We start from the raw sequence: 23648 nt of genomic DNA, 5'->3' as shown, positions 1-23648 counted from the left end.
GATAGCTATCAAGCGTATGTGCTTTTGTGTGTCTGTGTGGTATTTGTGTGTGTGCGTGCGTGTGCGCGTGTGCCCAGAGTATGTGAGTGCCAGGAACTGCCGGTATGTGTGCGCGTGTGTTCACCGACAACTGGACTCTACAATCACATTCCTGTCTCTGCTGACTAGCGCCACGTACCAGTACTGCAAACCAGCGTTGGCAACATCACCACCTGCTACATAGGCCTTCGCTTTCCTTCCTCTTGATGTAAAACCCTCGGACAAAGTCGTGGCACATTGTGACATTTCATCTTTCCACCAGGTCAGTCAGAGGCCATATTGTCTAAAAATACCAACCAAGTCACTGTTACACCACCCTTCGTTTTAAGCCCCCAGCCCCATTGTGAAACCGTTTGTAAGCAATCAGCGATTGCGCGCTGGCCTGGGCACCACGTCGACCAATGAGAGAGCAGGATTCAGACCCAGAGTGGACAGAACATGACCTCACCCCGATGAAGTCGTCGCCGTCCATGCCGCAGTGGGAGGCGCCCACACCTGTCAATCACGTTCCTGGAATGACATCAAGATAACTTTAAAGTGGCCATGTGGGAATTCCGGGACCAGGACCAACTATGCAGAACATCCCTCAGCGGTGCCAACGCCACTCTGTGATTGTCAAGTGGGGGCAGCCGGCTGGCACCACAGTTGGTCTCATACACTTTTATTCACTCAGATCCAAAGCATTGCAAAACAGCAACATCACAAAAGAGCATTTCAAAGTGGAGCAGCCACTCCAGAGTCCACACACCTTAACATAGCCTATTTTTGCCAGCTGCTTGAAAAGCGGCTGGACAACATGTTCACCTACTTCTACTAGTGACCGTAGTCGTGGAAACATTTTCCTCATTGGCCGCCTCTAAGCCAATGGGAGACTTACAATAAAACTGAGGCTGAGGCATACAATCTGATTATAGCCGTTCATAAATGAGAGCTTGCTGTAGCTGGCAATTATGAGTCATTATTGTTTTAATTTTATTATTCAACAATCAAGTCTGCACTGCGGCCATTTTTAAAGCATCAAGTGTCATGTTTGTGTGATGGACAGAAACAAACGCCTCCTCTGAAAACAGATGTTTTAAAAATAAATCACACCCGTGTGAACTGAGTGGTGCAACTCCCCTCTCTCTATCTCTCATTAGCAGGCAACAGTGCAGCACTGTCTCTCTCTCTTTTTCTGGCACAACAGCGCCCCTACTGGTACTCATAGTCATACTGGTGCTCAGACATTAACGTCACACGGACACATAGGTGAACCAACACATATGTGGGTGAACACGGACATTGCTGTTCCTTGGAGTGGTTGCACCACTCAAAAAAAAAAAGGTACATTCATTCTCCAGTTCTAGGTGCACCTGGCCCCACAGAAAGCCATTGTATAAGCATAGGTCACTGTTCTCTGGTTCCATCCGGGACACAATAGCCTATGTCCTGTCCTCTGTATGCCACAGACAGGAGCACTGTGAACGCATGCTCCTAAAATAGCCCGGCAACTAATGGCTACATCTTGCCATGTTTATGCTGTTGTTTATCTGGGTCTGTCATCAGACCAAGGCCCCATTAACAGCCACTGGAGGAGGGAGGGAGGGTCTCTGGGGTCCTTCACTGATGGCTGCCCCTTAAAGGCGCCTGAGCAACAGAAGAAGAAGGGGAAAAAAAGCGGAGGAGTGGGGTGGGCGTGGGGCAAATGGGGAGACACAGACAGGAAGTGGGTGTAATTTCCTCAGGAAGCTATCAGAACCATTTCCTGTTCGACCTATCTGCAAGAGTCAGGTCGAGAAAGAGCGGTGAGACAGTGTGTGTGTATGTGAGAGCAAGAGAGAGAGAGAGACAGAGATAGAGAGGAACAGAGTGACAGACAGTGAGAGGTAAATGAAAAAAGGAAAAAATAAAAAAGCGAAAGTGAAGTTATATGAAACCTAGCACAGAGTTCTGCACATGGAAGACACCTGCACGCTGCCAAATGCCTCAGAAAGTCACAGAGCAAATCAGAATCGAAGAGGAAGTTAACTGAGCAAATGAAGAACGGAGAAACTTAGAGGATGTATGTGAAAGACAGCATGTGTGAATGAATCATGTTTATTGCCATCTCTTCTCCAAATTTAATAATGTAAAATGGACACAGGATTGTGTAGTGCAGCAGATTAGCAATAGAATTGTGCACTTTTTGTAAGAAGCGTGAAACTTTCAGCATAGTTAGTAAATACCATAACATATATTTTCAGATGGGGAGGGAAGTCAGATTTGACCTCTGAGATGTCAAATCCAAGTTGGGTCCACTAACTGGGTCTAAATGTCATACACATAATTTTGGAACTATTGCAGAAAAAGAAAAAAAGAGAAAAACATTGCTCATTCATTTGACGATACTTTGGAGATTGCCAGAACCCAATGACATACATCAAATCAAGGTCATGGTCAAATTACATAGTAATAAATATATTTAATTTGGACACTGGATTACTGCAATATAGTGAAACTGTACTTGCATTTGTGACAATAGGAATAAAAACAAATTATCATAATAAACCCATGGTATTAGTCTATTTTAAAACTATATAGTAAATGACAATAATCAAGGTTCAAGGCTTCTTTATGGTCATGTTGCGTTCAGGAAAGAGAACAAGACCAGAACAGAGGCACAGTGCAGTACATGAGTGCAGCTTTGGCACACTTGCAGACCAGCACACCCTTTCATGCAGCGACAGCAGATTAATTCATGGCACGATTTTGATGCTTCAGGGAGAGTGGTCCAAAATGGTTGCCACCCTGTTGTTTCCTTTGTCCAGCTCTCGTCAGATAGCTCTGAAGCATCTCTGGTTCTAGCCTCCAGGACCAAAATGTTATGTTCCAACAGTGCACTTGCTTGGTAGCAAGTGTCCTCGATGTGTTGCTTGAGTGCTGCCTGGGTTGGAGGAATAGTTTTCTTGACTTCTGTGTGAAGTCAAGAGCTGTTTACTGGCATCATTCACTTCCATGCATTCAACTGGTTTGGTCTCTCTAGCCGTCGAGATGAAAGGACGTGTTTTGTTGCGCTCTCAATGCAGTCTCAAACCGAGTTTTCGCTAATTCTCTATTTCTGCTCCTGTGGATTATGGACTTCTACCTTAGTTCACCCCTGTACCATCACCAGGTGGAAATGGAAAGAATGGATTACGAGAATAACACCGGAAAAAAGGAACAGCACAGCAAATTTTATCTCCACAACAACAATGGATCTAAACACCTGGGCCACGGCACAGGTGGAATCCACGCGTTGTTGACCTGCAATACAGCTAGAAGAAACAGACCCCCGCTTGGCAAAATCAACAAAAGCTTTATGATTCTGTTACTGTCGGGAGACATACAGATTAATCCTGGCCCTGTGACCACCCAGCTACAGGCGATGAAGCTGCTTTGCAGCCAGGAGAACGCTTCCTCTTCGACAGAAGACATCGAGATCGCGTCCGACAACAACTCATCAACACCACCGCCAATGGATTCCACCAGCCATGGGACGGCCGCTTACAACAACACAGCCGGCGTACCTCCACCCCAGCCAACCTGCGCACCAAGTCAATTACATGCAGACGAGGGACACGGTGCGGTCGACAGCACCATCTACAGATTGCGTCGTGAAGTGTCTCCACATCCAACCAGGGGACCCAACGCAGGTGTAGTTCACGCTACTTTCCTTTCAACGTTTCATTTCAACGTTTTCCCATCACTTGGCACCATGGCACAAACAAAAGAGCCGACACCATGGAACGCAACGCCATCATCGACGTTCCCGCTCCCCCTCCCCCCTCCTCCAAGGCAAACAAATAAAGGAACGGAGCCGTCCGTGAATGCCGTGAGTGCCGGTTAAGACACATGTGTGGCCGGTTAAAACTCACCTGTGGCTAACGGCGTATGTTGCCCGTTAAGATTTACCCATGGCTTCCCTGTGAGGTTAGGTTAGGATTTGGGGTAGGGTGTCAGACTAATTCCTGTCGGACTGTTAGTATGTCGGAACTCGGAACAGACCTATGTACCGGTCTTCTTTCCTCTGCCAGCGAACGTAGATAGTATCAGACCTGGTGAACGTGTGAAAGACTGCGAGAGTCAGACACTGTGTTGGTTGTCATTGTGCCAACCATGTCATGAACCATTTCATGAACATCCGGATGAGGTGAGGCAACCCTCAGCTTATCAGAACCTATCCTGCTGAATCAATACTACCACATCAGTATCAACAGTACATTCTTAGTCCTCTGCCACATGCAAGAAGCATGTGTCAGCCTCCCTCCTCTGAAAATGGGGCAAGGCAGGCCGAGTTTGAATCAGCAGAACAGAGAACTCCACTTCCATTGGTTGCATAAAGCTTTGGGCACATTTTGACCTTTGCCTCGATCTAAATGTATTTCCTTGAAATCTGGTTATATTGAAAGTATATCACCATCACCAAGCGAAAAGGCACCCCCTATTTGGTTTACATTCTACTGTGTTTGATTCTAAACACAAGTTGGACTAGCGGCCATTTTGTATTTGACCTCTCATGGTCCTCAAGAGGCCAAATCTGACCCTCCCCATGATCCCCATCTGAAAATGAACATTATGGCATATGCCAACTATGTTCAACTAACAACTATTCTTACAAAAGGTGCACAATTTTCGCAAAAGTTGGCACTTAACCGCTTTAGGAGGATTTTGATATTATTTCCAAGAAAGAGTGGTATGATATGATATAGTACGTATGCGGGGTGGGTTTTGCGGTAAATCGGCCACTACGGTAGCCCATTTGGGACAAAACACTGTGTAGAGTAGAGTTATGCGACATTATGAAAGACATGTATACAAAATAAGAGATCAAAATAAGCGTTTTACCACAAAACCCACCACGCCCACTCGGAGCTATGGTGGGTCCGGGATGGAGTTATGGAATCTTTCACCTGTACTACTCGTTCTTGGATATAACAACACCAGATTAATTTAGGTACGAAAATGTCTAACTGGAGATGAACACAATAAATAAAATAAAAAGGTATGCATAAAATATTCTGTACCCTCTAAGCACACCATCCATCATGAAGTTTATTTTTGCGAACGCAGTGAGCCACTTACTATGACAGCAAGGGCTGAATGTCTGTGTGTGTGTGTGTGTGTGTGTGTGTGTGTGTGTGTGTCCCGCTGTTACACCACCCGCCCGCCACCAGAGGGCGCAGCTGTAGCACACACACACACACACACAGGGCGCAGCTGTAGCACACACACACACACACACACACACACAACCACACACACACAAGCTGCGTTCGCTTCCCGCGTTTGCGCGTCTTACTTGTTATATACCTTATTCCTTTATTGGATTTAGTATTTGGCCAGTTTAGAAAGACATAACTTCATATTTGCAGTTTGTTTGGCCACCATGAATCCTGACACAAACACATAATAAGGTTGGTTGGTCACCAACTAAATTAAACATATTTCTGGAATGAATGGCAATATTTTGACACACTTTCATTTCCAGACTTTTGTGGAATCCCAGAACTTTTTTTGTTCAGGGAACATTCTTGGAAATGACCAAACTAATATTCAATTTTTATATACTTTCCAAACCGCCTGCACACACCCACCCACAGAAAACCTGCGTAGAAAGCCTGCAATCTTAACTTGGGTCTGCCTGCTGACACTAGTCTATATAAACCCCTATAGCCTAAACAGAAAAGAAAAAGATGGAAGGGGCCTAGAAGGGAGAGAGAGGGGGGGGGGGTGGGGGGGGTAGGGGGGCGTGGAGCGAGAGTGTAGGAGAAATTAAATCAAACGAGGGGGGCATACATACAGTATGCACTGCAGCAGGAAATGAAGAAAGAGGCAATACCAGTGGAAAGAAAGAGAAACCAGGCAGTGGAAAAAAGGGGTGTGAGAAAGTGTGGAAATAAATGTCTACCAAGCATTAAAGTATCCGGAAACAAGTTAGCAAGTACAGATCTGCATCTCAAAGGCTACAGCCTAGGGCCGCGTCATTACTGTAAGGCGGTGATGGAAATGATATTTTATTGTATGTTGTGCATCATTTTTTTACAGGTGTTCTGAACATAATTAAACATGTTAACAACTGCGAATATGCCAAATGTTAAATGCACGTGGGCTACTGCTATAGAATCATTCACTGTGGTGGCAACTAAAGATACAACTGTACACCGGTGTACAACAGTGGACTGTGTAGCCCTATTGTGACCTACAGTATATGTATATATGCTTCCATTGTAGCAAACACAAAGCAGACGGGGGGGACGTACGCCAACCGGGACCAAAATGGTCCGCAGCTAGCATGGCTGACACCTCTGAAAACAGCCGCAGAGGCCCTCTGTCTATAAAATGTGACTGTGTCTGTGTGTGTCACCCTAGGTTCAATACAGCTGTAAACTGTATGCCTGTCCACACAGACGCAGGTTATATAACTGGAATGATGTGGCATGATGTGCGCACAAGTGTGTATTGCAAAATAATGCATACACATGCTTGTGTGCATGGGTACGTATGCTGTGCCAGGGTCCCCCATACGAGACGAATTGTCACGATTGTTTTCTCTTTGAATTAACCGATCAACAGGCTTGCGATGCAACGCACTGTGAGTTTGTACTGTAGATCAGCTATTGTCGAACCTTGTCCAAGAGCAGGCTGCAGCAATACCCGTCTCGCTAGTTCTGAAGCTGCACACACGCGCCCCCAACGTGCACGTGCGTGTCCGTGAGAGTCGTCAACGCAAGTTGACTCTGCCAACACCTAGATCAAAAGCCCTCTAACTCGCTGCTTTGCTCACTTGAGCTTCAGACAGTAAATGTAATAATTCTCGCCCTCAGGGTTGTCCATCACATATGTTAAATAGGCCTACAGTATAGAGCATCGCAGTCCCGCCCCCGGCGACCGGCCCGGAAGAGAATTTCCCATTCATTTTTAATTGGAAAGTCTCTTTGGGCTGCTCGTCATCATGAAAGGGGGCCAATTCTGACTTTCCTCCCCATGATCCCCATCTGAAAATGAACATTATGGCATATGCCAACTATGCTGAAAGTGTCATTGTAAATGCATAGTAAATCTGAACTTGTTTTGTTTACAAATCTCACAGACAGACATACAAGGACAGAATGAAGCAGGAATGCAAAAAAGAAAAACGTGAATGAAGGATAAATAAACGTATCAACATTTTCCTATCCTTAATGAAAATGAAGTCCAACTGGCATTGTGTCAGAGTCAAACAATACTACTTTGTACCCGGTTTAGTAAACTCTGTGGACCTTTTCTGTCAAACAATAATGGCCTACAGAGGTAGACGCACCAATTGCCAAACCTTGGCCCTAAACGCTTTCTTGGAAAGAGACACTGGTACATAGTGACACAAGCTGCTTTCTCATTTGAACACTGGAAAATGTCAGAGGAATCGGGTCGGGACTAACTTGTCCGGTGTTGGCCTTTCACTCATGTACTACAGTATGCAACAGGAGAATGTCTGTTTCAGACGCATTAATTTACACATGAAGGTAAATAGGCCGTTTTATGAGGTGAGGGGCGGTGTCTGGCTAGACGCACACATTAGCTAATAGCTACTCCCACTTAAATATAACAGTGTGAGGGAGATGCGCATACTTTTTCTTCCTTCCACAAAACATGACATATATTGAATCACTTGATTATGATATTTGTGATTATTCCAACAATGGAAATTGTCCACAACACAATTATCTTGTGTTTTTAAATCACAGTGAAAGATATATTGTGCCACACACACACACACACACACACACACACACACACACACACACACACACACACACACACACACACACACACACACACACACACACACACACACACACACACACACACACACACACACACACACACACACACACACACACACACACACACACACACACACATTAGATCATCCAGTGGACATGACTGAGGATAAAACTAGTCAATTCAAAGTATAAAATGTCATTCTGTTTGAAGATGGACAGTAGTAGAACACCACAGAGTGTAAACATATAACATAGCCTGAAGACGTCCCCTGTGAAACTGATAGCAAACATCAGCTTCACAGACATCAGTAAAACAAACTGCACTGGCTGACCTTTGACCCTTTATCAAGTAGCAATGCAGTGAATGGTTTGAGAGAAAATAACAGATTTGTGCACATGAAGTGTCTGGAAGAAAGAACATGTGGTGTGTATGAAGGGAGGTGTTCACATGATGTGTGCATGGAGCAAAATGTTAAAGAATGAGAGCGACTAGAGAGTGAGCATAATACCCTTTCAGCCCCGTTCCACAACAACCTCATCTTTATTTACAAAAGCCCTATTTGGACTCGTCTCATCTTTTCAAAAATAATTAAATGTTTTCAATATTTTTTTGCCTCCTCTCTCTTGTTACTCTCTCCTTCCATTGCTACCTTCAGCTCAAATAAGCACTGTTTGTTCGATCACTCCTCCGACACAGCCAGGGCATTCATAGACGGGACACAAGAGCCAATTATGGAATTTAACGACCATTGCGTAGCGGCTAAAATAAGATTACGCCCAATAGAGTAAGTAAAACAGAGGCAGGTCTTTCCACACACACACACACACACACACACACACACACACACACACACACACACACACTCTAAAGTGAGCATATTGGTCATATTGCCATGTGTGGCACGCTCTTCCACTTTCGAAAGAGACTGCAAGTGTCAACTAGAAAAAGTGCCCTTCTGGGCACAGGTCTCCACCAGGATGAGCAGATGTGAAAAATTCCAGGCAAAGGTTTTTCCTTGGCCTCTAGGGAGTTGGCATACAAAGTTATCCACAGATCCGTGCAGTTAGAGGTAAAAACACTTTTCGGCCAGTTATAGCGCCACCTTGAGGCTGAGTTGAAATTGTTCATGTGGTATTTCGTCCTCGGCTTAGTGGGAATGTGGGTTCACAATTTCACGGAAATCAGGCGATGTGTTCATGATTTGCAGCATTTTGTTTGAAACTGAGCACTCCTGTGAACTTTGGAAGCCAATCTTAACCAATCAGGATGGAGTCTGAGAAATCTGAAAGACCAGTTTCGTTGAATGGCTCTAGAGAGACTGTGTACCAATTTGCGCGATGTTTGGACAAAATCTGTAGGTGTACTGTGCAAAAACTTGTTTTGCACAAAGCGGCCTCCTGGTGGCGCTATAACAGGCCGTTCTGGAAAGTTTGGGGCAGAGGTTCATAGTTTGCATCCAGGGAGTGTGTGTGCAAAATTTGGCATCGACCGGGTTAACGGTGGCCGAGATTAGCTGCTCACGGACACACACACGGACACACACACGGACGGACGGACACACGGAGTGCAAAACATACTCTCCCCCCATGCCTTCGGCCTGGTGGAGACAATTAACGGAATCAGTTAAGACCCCCTGTTGCCGACAGCTCAGCACAAACTTGGTGGCCTGGGCTAAAATCCCAACGTGGCCTTCCCTCCCTGGGTCTTCCCTATGTCTTCTCGCTCTCTGCTTACAGACTAATCTGGCTAATAAAAGAATGCTGATGCGAGCAGGCTAACCACTCTTTCTTTAAAGAGTTTGTTCAGGTCTTAAGCACTACCACTTTCCACAGCTCCTCTGAGGGGAAGTTTCAAACAAGGAGAACCCTCAAGGTTTTGTTTTATTATACGGTTTCGGGAGAGCAGACAAGTAGGTAATTTGTACCACAGCACTTGACGGTGAAACGGTGAATTTCTGCATGCCCAGCCCTCACCTCACCCTAGTCCAAACCCATCCCCACACATGCCCCTTGTTAGCCTCCAGTCTCAGAGCCCGCATCTTCCAAGCACAGGATAAGCCTTCTGCCTTAACAAGGCTGCATGAGTAACAAGTATGAGTATTCCATAACTCCATGTAGTTCTGAACTGAACCCACTGCTTTTGTTCTCTATTATCTAAGATCTCTCAGTCTGTTTTCACTAATGCTTATGGCCAAAAAACACTGCCCTCTTCTGCCAAAGTCCATTGGCATATCCAGTCCCCCCCTCCCCCTGCCATCATCACCACCAATACATACATCCCATCATCACCACCAATACATACATCCCCCCCCCCCCCCCCCCCGTCTGTCTGTCTCTCTCTCCCATCAGTGACCTCTCTCTCCAATCTCTCGTTCTCTCCCGTCTCCCCCCGTCTCCCTCTGTCCCCACGTAGAGGTCAACGGCCTCATGGAAACATTTGATAGTCGTGGGCCAATCAACTGGCATGGATTGGCAGCTCGCAGTCAAACCTCCAGCTTGGCCTAATCGTTTCCATATGCACTGTGTGTGTGTGTGTGTGTGTGTGTGTGTGTGTGTGTGTGTGTGTGTGTGTGCAGTTTGTGCACGCACGCACGCATGTGTGCAGAGGGATAATTGCCAAACACAGAGAGGCCTTTGATTAGCATTTGGGACAGAGTGAAGTGCTTCTCGTTCAGCTAAGCATGTGTTCTATCTATGCGCGTGTCCAACAAATTTGCAGATTATAAATTCAACCATGCAAACCAGTTATACCCAGTTAAGGCTGAAAAGGTTCTGGAAGCGTGTAGCCTGCCCAGATTCTGGGCTTTGTAGGAATACGCCTGTGGACACGCAAACGTACATGGCAATTTTGGCAAATAAATAAAGCACATGCATGCACACACCTCGATCAACGTTGACAACCGTGCAACACGCCTGCAATCCAGATTTGCAGCATTCTTCACGGGCTAGGCCTATTAATAAAGCATCAATTCACAGCCTTATTTTTATCCCAAAGCACTCCAGATTGTACTCAACATTCTTATAAGCCAAGTCAGACTCTAGGCCTGATTCAAAATATCAGGAGTGATAACAGTTAACTGCTGTAGTGCTCATGTTAAAACAGATGTGGTAATGGGCATTAAGACATTCATGATACTCAAAACGGATATAAAGAGACTCCTTTTATGAGAAAACAATTAATTTATGATTACACTTTCACACATGTATCTGATTGTTAACCTTACACACACACACACACTCCACGCCCCACCCTCCAATTCTCCAAGAGTAAACATGGACTCTGCTGCCTGGCCTTGCTTTTTCCACCCTGACCCCTCGAATGAAAGAGCTCATTCTCAACTCCTTTCCCTCAGTCTATATCCCGTCTCACTTGCTCCCTTCTGTTCTCCAGCCACCCGTCTGACTCATGCATGGGCGGACGGATGGATGGAAGCAGCTCTTTCCATTTTATACCCGTTTACAACAAGGAGACGCACTCTTGGGCTGTGCTGGTGGTATGGGTATAGGCCAGGGGTATGCCCATGCACATTAACCCATTCTGACCTGAGATCAGATTCATACGAGGTTTCCGCCGGACACACACTGGTCTGATGAACCCATTCTGACCTGAGATCAGATTCTAAAAATGTCAGTCGTTCTTTGATTTTTTTCAAAAATAGCAGACCTACAAGCTCGTATCGATATGAGCTTGTAGATCTGCTATTTTTCAATAGCTATAGCATAACATGATGCTGACACCAAAATGGGTGCCCGTTCAGAATGGGTTAAAATACTGAGGCTTAATTATTCTGACCAGTGAAGAGGTAATTCAGTGTCTGGGGATGTCACTGTGCGGTGCACACACTTCTCCAACACATGCAAGTCCACACAGTCATATGACATATACGCGTTAAATGTCACTCATACAGACAAATGCAAACACACATTTCCACTCACCACATTAAGCAGTCGGGGTAATAGTAAATGCATCCACTGGGCATGCTATGAAGGCCCTCCCAAGATCTTTACCCCACCATCAACCACACCAAATCAATGTCTAAACTTAACCATACTAACAGTGTCTAAACTTAACTAAAATTTATTGAACGACCTCAAACCCACGTCTAAGCTTAGATTTACTAACAGGGCTGAACAATAATCAAAATCACAATATCAACTACAGCAATTTCCAAATCATAGTGCAATTAATTATATAATTGATTTAATTTGATATCACATAAAAAAAGAGCACAAAAGCACTTTCACGACACAGTCATAGCATTATTCACTGGGGATATTATTTCCATTATGGTCATGACATCTTAAAGAGAGTGGGTTTCAATTTCTAAACTAGGTATTTTAATGTTTTAGGTAATATTTGGTATTGGGCCATTAAGTTAATCTAAAATGTTTACAAAAAGGAACATATGTTTTTGACTGTTTAGTTCACTATAAGTCTACATAACTTATAGTGACTGTATACAGTCAATTTCCAGTTTTCTTGACATTCCAAGAATCTAATGGTTTTCATTAATTTCAGGTACTGTCTGCAAATTGTATTCAGTGGCCTGCCTAAACATGCAATAACACCAGTATGGTGCTTTAAATATCAATTAATGTTGACACTGACATTAGTATCTCTAATTGTTGTGGTAGTTATATTTATATTTTAAACGATAAACAGAACTGAAGCTCGACTTAACCCATTTAGGCCTGACCTCAAAACTTTAAAGAATTCTTCTAAATCCTCTTCTAAAATTTCAAAAATAGCAGACCTACAAGCTCGTAGCGTGCCACTCGGTGGCGCGCTATGAGCTTGTAGATCTACTATTTTTCAATAGCTAAATTATAACAATGTTTAAAACACCAAAAGGGGTTCCCGCCCAAAATGGGTTAAAAAAGATTAAATTGTGAATCTCAAGTCCGTTGCACTAAGACTAGACCGTGAGGGTTTAAGTGGTTACCTAAAATGTATTAATTAAACCACACCAACACCATTTCTAAACGTAACCATACTAAAGCCTCATGTACAGGTATAACGTGTGAGCCAAACCATCATGGCTCGTGGCTCTGTATTAGATATAATTTGGAGCTATGATGACAGATATATCCTTTAACTAAAATGAATTAAACCTCAGCAAACACGTGTAAATTAGCAGTGTCTAACTTAACTAAAATTCAATTAAAAGTTAACATCCTGATGAAGGTCTAACGACCGAAACGTCAAATAGAGAGCAAATATATGCACATTTTTCCTATGCACCTGTCGCCAAGCTTTTGAGGTGTGCATCTGCCTCTTTCTAAGAAATTAAACCATACCAAACTCGTATTAAACAGTGCCCAGGGGGTGCATTACTGCATTTCGTTTTTTCCCCAAGCAGGAGACTATGACCTTGTAGCGCACAGATTTTCAACTCCAACACAGCTGTTGGCTCTCAATCTAGCTACCTAATCGGAGGAGACTACAAAATTGTAGGCAGCCAGATGAACACAACTTTCTATCTGGTCAAAAAATAAATGTAGTAGTAGACTGGAGTGTCCAATATTGCAGCAAGCTACTGGTTCATGTCAGTCTTGAACGATGGAGAAAGCCGCCATAGCTCAGTAGCTGAACACACTGATCTTCGTCTGTTAAAACTGGAATACCTGTGAGCTAGCTTAAGGCGGAAAAAACATTGCCCTGTAAGGGAGCTGATTCCAACTCTCCATTTGCCACATGAATGCACTCAACAATGTCAGGGAATGGGAACAGTGTAGAGGTCTGCACAGAGCACACATGCATGTATTGTACAGTGTGAACAGTGCGCTAGGCCTGCAGACATGCACACATAAGTATACACAAGCCTGCCTGCACCAAGGGCAGCGTGATATAATACGTTAATGGGCGGTTCATTACGCTTGTGGCAAATATATATATATATATATTATATATATAGACTTTCTTTTGTTGTTGATCGATTCAAAGTAAAACTTTAGTTTGCATATAGCCTGTAGTGTGTAATCCAAACGGTATCTCCTGAGAAGAAACAACAGTCAGCAGTTTGCCAACTTGGGTTCGTCATGAGGCAGCGTTTTGGACCACTGATCAGAGTTACAGACAAAAGGTCAAAGGTCCCATGACAGATACACAACAGGCCCATCAACAGCCATGTGTTGGGAAAAAGATGTCCTTGAGCAAGAAACCGTACCCGATATCATCCAAAGCAAAATGCTGAGTATTAATTAATTTTAACTCTGAATAGAAAATGTTACTCCCAGACAATAACACCTAAAATGTAAAGCTTAATCTGATTACACTATTCGAGTGCCGGCAATACTGATGTGGTGTGTGTGTGTGCGTGTGTGCGTGTGTGCGTGTGTGTGTGTGTGTGTGTGTGTGTGTGTGTGTGTTACATTATCACAAATTTGGCATTTGGGCTTAAGACTACATGTTTCCCAACTTCCCCCTTTCATGTATACAATTAATATCTGTGCATAGTGTGCATGTGAGGCAACTGTGGTTAAAAATAGGGATGCACCGATCCGGCTTTTTGGCATTCGATACCGATTTCGATACATGGGGGTCCAGTATCTGCCGATACAGAGTACCGATCCGATACCCCCCACAAAGAAACGTAATAACCTATTAAGCTGTATGCCTCACTGTGTGGAGTCTGGAATCATTATTTTGTGTAAGGCAACATCAAGGCTTGACTTAAACATTACTTTCCCAACTTTGTAAAACAAAATGTAACAAACACAGATATAAATGCACTGAATTATTTATTAAATAACTGTGCAACAATTAGACCAGGTTAATGTGTGCGCAGGCTAGCCTGGCTGCATTCCACATGTTATACTGTCAATACTACACTGCTGTGTCACAGAGTAGGTAGAGTTGTTTTCATACTGTAATTACACATAATTATCGGATCGGATAATGGATCGGCCACCGATCCGATACCCGATCTAGAATTTTAGCCTGGATCGGCGCCGATCTCCGATACGAGTATCGGATCGGTGCATCCCTAGTTAAAAACAAAACAAACACACCTTTCAAGGTGTCACGTTTCACAAAAGGCAGGGATTACCGCAATACATTCATGTTATGCAACAAAGGAACAGACATGGTTTCTGGAGCAGCAGCAGATAGAAGACTAGCCCTCTCTGCTCTGTCTCTCATTATCTGCTGCCTGCGCGTCAATCGAACTGCAGCCAGACAAGAATACCTGTGCTCCCTTTGAAGTCCAGGCCTAACTACAGTAAATTATTAGTTTCCCTGGAAGCCAGCTTCAGGGTTCTGTGGGGCACCCCCGAGGCCGTTCCACGGTTGAGTGTCATCAAATGCTGTAATTGGTAGACCTCACTGTTACCCTATGTGACTGATCAACTCTCTTGCCCCTAGCTCCTGGCAGATACTGTAGGATGCATGTGTGAGTTTATGTAGGCCTGCAACAATAGTGAGAGAGAGGGGGTGGTGAGAGAGAAGAGAGACAGGCAGGGAGAGGCACCTCTGATTAAATAGCCAACATTCCTTTTAAAAAGGAAGAGACGGTAGCCTTCGGGCTCGAGACAAGCCTCCACTTGCAAAAAAGGGTGAGAGAGTAGGACGAGAGAGTGAGCGGCAAAGCGAGGGCTAGAGAAACCGAGGGAGAAAGAGGGAGAGGATGACAAGTGCTCAGTGCTGTGGGGTGTTCCCCGGCCTAGTCCAACGGAGCGAGACAGGAAGTGGCAAGATCTGATACACATCGGGCCTCTGTGGTGAAGTGGACGACTGGCTGACTGAGTACCACCAGGTTGACTTGGCTGTCATGTCACACAATACAATGCTCTTGTTTCAACTGTTCAAACTGCCATCACCTACTGCCCTTAACAGACACGGCACAGTATTTGTGTCAATGACTCTAATAAATGTTGCTACTTATTAAGAGGATTGTACGGGTTTAGCTCTATACAACCCGTGCTTGTAGGCCATTAATTCCACATACCGGTAGGCCTAGAAGCTACAGAGAACCAAATAAGATGACTTGCTGCTATGGTAACCAATAGAGTTGTCGTTGTTCTTTGGGGAAGTTGAGTGTCTAATGAAAACATGAGGTCATGCTAGCACACGCAAACCCATACTGTTGCTTTTCCAGCTGTACCTCCGCTCCATTACGCAGCTGTGTGTGTCCCTGTGTATGTATGTGTGTCTGTCTCTGTGTCCGAGCACGGACAGCTGGAACACCTAAAGTGGCCAGTAGAGTACAGCTGCACAGGGTAAAGTGTCACAGAGTACACTACAGTACGAGCCCTGGGCGCGTTCCTGGCGGTCTGGATGTTCCGGGGACCCCCACATTGAGCCCCCGGGGACCCCCACAGGGTAAGTCTGTCATTTCTCGACCGTTTCGGACACAGGGCGGCTCGCCGGCACCCTGGGGCCCTGGATGTTCCAGGGACCCCCACATGGTAACTCTTTTCTCGAGTCAGTTGATTAAAGCCACAAAACAGAAAGATCCCCCATTTCAATTAACCTACAATCTGTCGGCTTACTTATTAGGTCGTTCCGCAAAGAACAGTGCAGACAGACAGTGGGGGGAAAATATGGATAATCAATTATATGTACACCCTAATTATTGAGCTGCACTGACCCCAAACTCCATATTTGATTAATGATTCGTGGGGGGGGGGGGGTTCACAGACTCTCTCAAATTAAATTGTGGAGCATCCTGCTATGCTATCAGAAATAAACACAATGTTGACAAATAAGAAAAGAGATAAAGGAAAATCGAGTGTCCACTGTCCACACTACTTAAAACACAACACATGCTTAGCCCTCTAGGGAAAACGTGGCGCCAGTGCCAGAGAAATCTGTGAAAAACCAAAGAAGAAGAGCAGCCCTCTGACTAACCAAGGTTAATTAAATAAGGTTAGGAAGCGAATACCGTACGGTGGACTCCATGTTGCTCCCTGTGCAATGAGCTATATGCAGCCAACACTTCCACATTCAGCTTCCTTGGTCTCAATTGCGCATGTTTCTTTCCTTCCAGGGAGCAACATGGAGTCCACCGTACGGTCTTCACTTCCTAACCTTATTTAATTAACCTTGTGACTAACCAGGAAGTGTAGCTATATAAGTGTAGTTATATATACTAGAGACGTAACCAGATTTCTCCTCTCATCCACTTGCACTTGAGTTGCTCACCCAGCGCATGAGGCGTTCTTCCGGGTTGGAAACAGTGCATTCTGGGATTGCTTATTCGCTATATGTGAACGCGCTGGGCCGTTGAATATCATTGCGTGCGTTCAGATATGAAACATAGCGTTCACATATGGAGCATGGCACGTTAACACGAGCAACGCATAGTGCCTGGCCCAATTGGGCTCATAGTGCTAGTGCATTACCGGTTTCGGCCACCATGTATTTTGCGCTTCAGTGTTTCCTCTCGGTGACGTCTCTATTATATATATATATATATATATATATATATATATATACTTTAAGTCTCCTCTGGATTCAATATTAGCAACCTGCGGTGGTAGCATCATTGGCTTAGCTCGTTTTCAGGTTTTATACGGTCCAAAACATACCAGATTTTCTCATTTTGACCAGAAAAATGCAAATAAGCGTGCCGGCCGCGTGAACATCACGTGCACGTTGGATGCAATATATATATATATATATATATAAAATCTAATTTTTATCAAATCTCGTGATTGGCAATGGCAGAGTAGGGTACAGTAGCCAATCACGAGATTATCTCGTCAAAATTGAGTTAAGGCGATGGCTTGGACCAGTCTTTGAGAGCTGAGCTGAACAAAGCTGAAATAAATAAGAACAGCAAAAGAAAAAAGTTAAAAAACTTGGGACGTGCTCCTAGCCTCCTATAGATCCATAATATGAACAGAGGGAATGGTAGTGAAAAATAGCTCTGTGTCTGAAACCAACAGTGTAATGGCTACAGTAGGACATCACGTAACCCATTGGGGAACACAACCCTTAAGACTAATTTTATTTTACTAAATTTACTATACTTTATAGTAGTAAATGACTCAAAGTATAGTATACTTGAGCAACATACTATGAAGTGAATTAAGACTTTTTACTAAGTCGATTTCTATTCTAGACATACTAAGAAAAATATATATGCAACAGTGTTATGGGGAGAAATATATAGTATAACAAAATACATACATAAATGGATGCACCTGGGACGTATCCTCAGTGATGTATCCCAAGGTCATCGGCGTTTCGGGTCTCGCAACATCATACCCCTCACTCAGGTGACCCAGCCGGGAGTGATCAAGTCCCGACTTACGTCCCAGTAGGCAGTAGCTACCCTCGATAAGTCCCATTAGGGAAAAACCAGGGCCACACAATCCGTTCCTCCTGAACTACTCTGCCGGGACTGGGAGGTACCATTCTGGCACATGGAAGGACTAGGCTCTGTGGGTTGACACCTGTCCGGGCCCCTCCTATGTCTCACCAGGTCCACTCCTGCTCTCACCAGGTCAGGCCCTGTGCGTTGCACCAGACTCCCAGCACCAGGCACTTCATTCAGGAATGGTGGATTCTCAAGCCGCAACGGTTCCGCAGGCTCCGCTCCACCTTGCCCTTGGTGGTGCCGCAGGCTCCGCTTGAGGCTTGCATGGCCCTCCTAAAGGCCTCACCGTGGGTTTGTTGGGCTTCTTCCTCACGGAAGACACAGGCTGGGGCGCTAACCCATACTGCTCCCGGGTTTGCTCTTGCACTACCCTGCTATTCTCAATTAAAATAAAGCCAAATAAGGTAGCCTACTTGGTTGAATTATGTAAGAGAAAACAACACTATCAAGACGTTATCTGCTTGATAATGATGCACAAATATCCTATTGTGATGAAACTGAGTGATGTCACCTAATTCAAAGCTTTTTCCCCAAGTTATGGTGATTTTATGTTTCTGCAGGATGACTGACTGGCTCAGTGGCTTTTCAACAAGAATGTATCACATTCCACTCCAGCCAAGTTTTGTTTTGAGTCCAAATCAGCTGGATTGTACACACAACCTAGGGTGACTAGACTAGACTAGAGCAATGGTTCCCAAACTGGGGCTCCCCAAATTATTTTGAAGGGGGTCCCCAGATGATTAGCTGAATGTGCAACATTGTTTTCTCGCTCAACAGTAAACAAACCAACATGTATGTGTATACAGGGTATCTGCACATTTCTAAGTGACAATTGAATACTTTTTTAATACCTCTAAAATGAAAAAATAAAAGCAAAAAAGCAAAAGTAGTAGCCAACAGCCTACTACTACAAAAAAAAGTCAAACATCAACCAAATTATATGTTACCTCAGGAAGAGGCAAGAATTGAGAAAATAGATCTGTGGAACCGAGTCAAACAAAATGTTATGCCTCTACAATTCCAAGTGCTTGTCAGGGTGATTATTTGAGGAGGGCGGGAGGAAGGGAGGTAGGGGATGGAGCCAGTAAAGTTTGAAGCACTGGTTCTCAACATGGGGTCCGGATGGGAGAGAGGGCACGGGTTCGAATCCCGGGTAGGACACCCAAGTTGAGGTTAAGGAATGCAGTCTTTATACACTGCTGCTGCGCCGATAATGACCCATAAGCCATAAGGATCCAAACGAAATATGCTAATTGTGACTGACAGGCCCTCCAGCAAGCATGTAAAGTGACATTCCATTCCAGCACAGTTTTGTTTTAGTCCGAAAACTCCGAATCAGCTGTTTTTTGTGCCTTTAGACCAGACAGAACTCACGACGTGTTCTTCTGCAGCCAAACACAACATTCTTCCAGACACCGTCTGCTCTGGTCTACTAACTAAATACGCTCACAGAAAAGTAGCCGATCTACAAGCTCTCAACGCTTCAAGGACGCGACCCATTGCGAGCTTGCAGATCGGCGATTTTCGGCGAGCGACACCGTGGCACCACCACACGTACGAAGCAGCCAGCAGCTGGAGGAGACAGGAGACTGAGGAGAGGGATAACAAAAATCTCCCTAGTAGCAAATAACCCCTTTAAAATAGATATATTTTGACAAATATCCCAAAACGTGCGTGTCCATCACTCGCATAAACATAAACATTAAAAAGAGAGAGAGAGAGCAGAACAACGTTACTCACCTGAAGAGACAAATGACGGACAAACGTCTAGTTAAGGTTTCCTGTTACAAAGTTGCCGTGTGTCAGTGGAAAAAAACATTGCACACGGAAGTACTGAATCCAAAAAGAACAACCCCCATATATATATATAAATATGTTGTTTGTTCTGTTTTTTTCTTTCTTCGGTCTGTCGAATTCGCGGAGCACTGATTAAAACAACGGCACGCAATGGCGCATGTTGTTTTTTTTTTGCCAAAAGAGATAAATGGACCCACAACGAAACGAAGCTCGAAACGAACGGGTTGTAAAACTGGTTATATTGTAACTTTCCGCCTCGGTCTTCCTGTCGGGCTGTCAAGAGAAAAAAAGGGGGAGAAAAAAAAGGTCCTAAATGGGTTGTTTCCGTACTGTGTTACACTGAATTCAGTCCCCTCGTTTAAAGAGCACAGAGTGGTGGGCACAGACACTGTTTTATTCCTCTCTTTTTTTCAAAGTTATTTTATTTTAGCAAACACATGAAGGGACTCTTTTAGAAGCCAAACTACTAAATAGTAGCCCATATAACAATCAGATTTAGAACGAGTAATATTAATTAATGTATTAATGTGTTCATGACTATGTTACAGCAGCTGAAAAGAGAGAGATATGGGGCTATGTGATGCTGAGTAGGGCTGTACCTTACATAATGTGTCATCATTTCAGCAGTGCTTTGTATATAATGATCTAAATCTGCAAAGTATTAAACTATAATGTGAAAGTGAAATACTTAAAGTAGGCTACTTAAACTTAATTCCCTGCCTGCAGTGCCCACAGTCCTACATACAGTAGTCTTCTGGATGGTTTATGTCTGAGTTGTGGACCTATACATATTATCAGACAATAACTAATCTGTGCATGTGATGTCACTGATGTGCACTTATACTGCTGTGACTAATTATCATTTTTAGCCAGTATCCGATATAATTTCCTAGACAACATAGCGCCAAGTCTGCGGTTTGTCAAATCAAATCCACAGTATCAGATCAGGTAAGGTTGGTTGGTTCCTCTCTCCACAGTCCACACAGTCAGTTTCATCTACTGGGCTAACGTCCGTCTTCAAATTACACCGAGTACACACAACACTACTCGCATCTGTTTGCCTGCCAGTGTACCTAAACCATTGCCAATGTTTGCAGAGCTTAAATGAAACTTTGTTCTGTTCCTCAAGTCCTCGAGGTAGCAGCATCGCTTCCACACACTGCTGCACACACAGTCTTCACTGCGCCACCCTGTGGACAATAAAGGTATGACTTCGTCTTGTTCGTTCGTTTGTAATAATGGGTCCAGAGCTCTAATGGGTGACAGATTATATAAATACAGATTGAGGAAAGCAATTTGTAAATTGTATTTGGTTGGGACAGAAAAACATGATATGTAGGCTTGTATGAAGATATTTTCTGATTTTCTGTATTTTAAATAGGCCTACAAAATATATATTTATGTTATTAGTATTATGTCACTTCTACTCCACCTGGCTTATCCAGACTCGAATTCAACCACAAATGAGAGGCCTCAACTAGTGAATGAAGCCTTAAAGATAGTTTAATTTTGTGATAACTACATAACTCATACATGGCATACATGTCCGGGTGATGGCCAGACAGGCCTAATATTGATTATTTGTGATGCAATGTATCCTGGTCAGTATCCCGGTGTCAGTATCATGGTGTCAGTATCCAGGAGAGTTGTGACTCCATAGTGACCTCCATGTCGTGCACTAGTACTGACTATTGCAACGCCCTCCTTATTGGCCTCCCCTTTTACGCTCCCCTGCTGGCTCCCACCATGTGTTGCCCTATACAGAGTAGCCTTCAAAACACTGATGTTGGCCCATAAAGCAACCAAAGGCATGGCACCCACATACCTTCAAAGCCTGATCCAACAACAACCCCTCCATCTCACTATAACATCAGCCAAGTTGAGCCAACACAGGGAAGCTGCCTGAACCTTCCCTAAAACACCTGAGACAACACTCCACATGTCTCAGACTCTTCTCCCATATGTCTCCCAAACTGTGGAACAAACTCCCCATTGCAGTTGCAAAACTGCACTCACTCTCAATCCTCACAATCTATCTAAAGCGCCTTGGATAAAGGCGCTATATAAATGTACCATTAACAGGGGTCCCCCTGTCTCTCCAGCTATTTAAGAAAATACATTTTCAGGTAGGTGACACAATTTCAGCCAATCAGGAGAAAGTATAGCCATTTATCAGCTTCATTTTTATAGTGTTCCGGTTCCAATTTTGTCTGATCATTTCTTTGTGTCATCACTTACAATTCCACTGGTTTAATCTGTATCCTGACTGCTTTCTCTATCCTGATTGATTGGACAAAATTGGTATCCTGACCTGAAAGCTGGAGAGACATGGAGACTCCTGTTACTGAACACTTGATAGCAATGAGTACTATCACAATAATTTTAACCAAAGAAAATTGTAAACTGTAATTGTACACAGTAAACCGTAACAGTGTTCATTTAGGTCTGACTCTGAATGTTATAGTATGGGACTTAGATTTGAACACTCTGTGTTAAATACAATTAACACTCAGTAGGTTGCAGTGTATAGTAGTGGTAACATTGAAACATATGCTTACTCCAAAATAAATTGTAAGCCTATTGTAATATTCTAAATTGAATTCAATTATACAACTCATTTGGCTGGTAACCCCTGGAAGTTGGCTTGAACTCATTCAAGCACCCCTGGTGTTCCCCGGATCCCAATTTAAAATGTTACAGTGTTGTATATATACAGTCTAATCCGGGAGCTAAACGGTGTTGACTAAAACCATTGGGCTCAGTTTGTAAATAATTTAGGTTGTGCCTGGTGGACAAGGTGAATATCAAACATAATAAACTTTATGATACAAATCTGACCAGCTCCAAACCACAGAGCAAGAATCCCTCTTCACCTTCCAAGGCTAAATATCATTGATTCGCACAGTGAATGCATGAAATGAAGCCACGCAGCACTCGTCCAGAATAATGTTTATTGCTTTTGAAGATATTCATCTTTTCTTCTTCTTCTTTTTTTTTTTTTTTACCACTTGGCATTTTTCCTCTTTTACAGTAAAACAAAGAAAAGGGAACAGGATAAAACCAACGCATCCATTTTGGATGTGCACACACACATAGCCGTGTATGCAGAGGTATGCATGCACACACACACACACACACACTCACACACACACACACACACACACACACACACACACACACACACACACACACACACACACACACACACACACACACACACACACACACACACACACACACACACACACACACACACACACACACACACACACACACACACACACACACACACACACAAACCTATTTACAGCTGTTAGGTGTACTGTACCACCACCATACAGAGATGTCAGAGGGCTTTTTCCTGTAGCAAATCAACAAACATAGAACTTTACATTAAGTTTACAATAGAGCTTTCACAACTAATCGTATACTGCCACTGTACTGTATGACAAAACATAAGGCTCTGAAGCTGTACAGGATGAGCTAGTAGTATTGCACTCTGTGCTGAAAGACAGGGACGATAACAAGAGGGGTGTTTGTTGTCCTTCGGTAGGCAGAGCAAAGATAAAGGGTGTCTCTTCTTTAATTATTCTTTTGTTTTCCACATTTAATGTCTTCGAGCAAAAAAAAACCTGAAGACAGACAAACAAATAAACAAACAAATAATTTAAATTAACAAATAGATAGATAAATAAATAAATAAATAAAACATTGCCCTGCTGTCTGCGTG

General features: G+C 43.8%; 1 protein-coding gene across 5 annotated transcripts in view; it reads right to left on the bottom strand.

The window, feature by feature from the left end:
• The window catches only part of arhgef1 (Rho guanine nucleotide exchange factor (GEF) 1), a 56379-nt gene extending 36143 nt beyond the window's left edge, over positions 1–20236 (bottom strand). For 2 of the 5 annotated variants that reach the window (XM_083761158.1, XM_083761159.1), the window contains exons 1-2: positions 19862–20235; positions 488–549 (exon numbers count right to left, since the gene is read on the bottom strand). In XM_083761158.1, coding sequence (XP_083617284.1) covers positions 488–511 — 24 coding nt within the window. In that variant the 5' untranslated portion in view covers positions 512–549; positions 19862–20235. Of the gene's footprint in view, positions 1–487; positions 550–19861 lie in introns of all 5 variants that reach the window. The other 3 variants (XM_083761160.1, XM_083761162.1, XM_083761161.1) reach the window with 3 other exon arrangements.
• Between the last annotated feature and the right edge of the window lie 3412 nt (positions 20237–23648).

Source organism: Protomyctophum parallelum, assembly GCF_964188405.1.
Source record: "Protomyctophum parallelum genome assembly, chromosome: 3".
NCBI classification, from domain to species: domain Eukaryota; kingdom Metazoa; phylum Chordata; class Actinopteri; order Myctophiformes; family Myctophidae; genus Protomyctophum; species Protomyctophum parallelum.
Note: the sequence above shows the minus strand (reverse complement) of the source record. Positions and strands in the feature narration are given on the sequence as shown.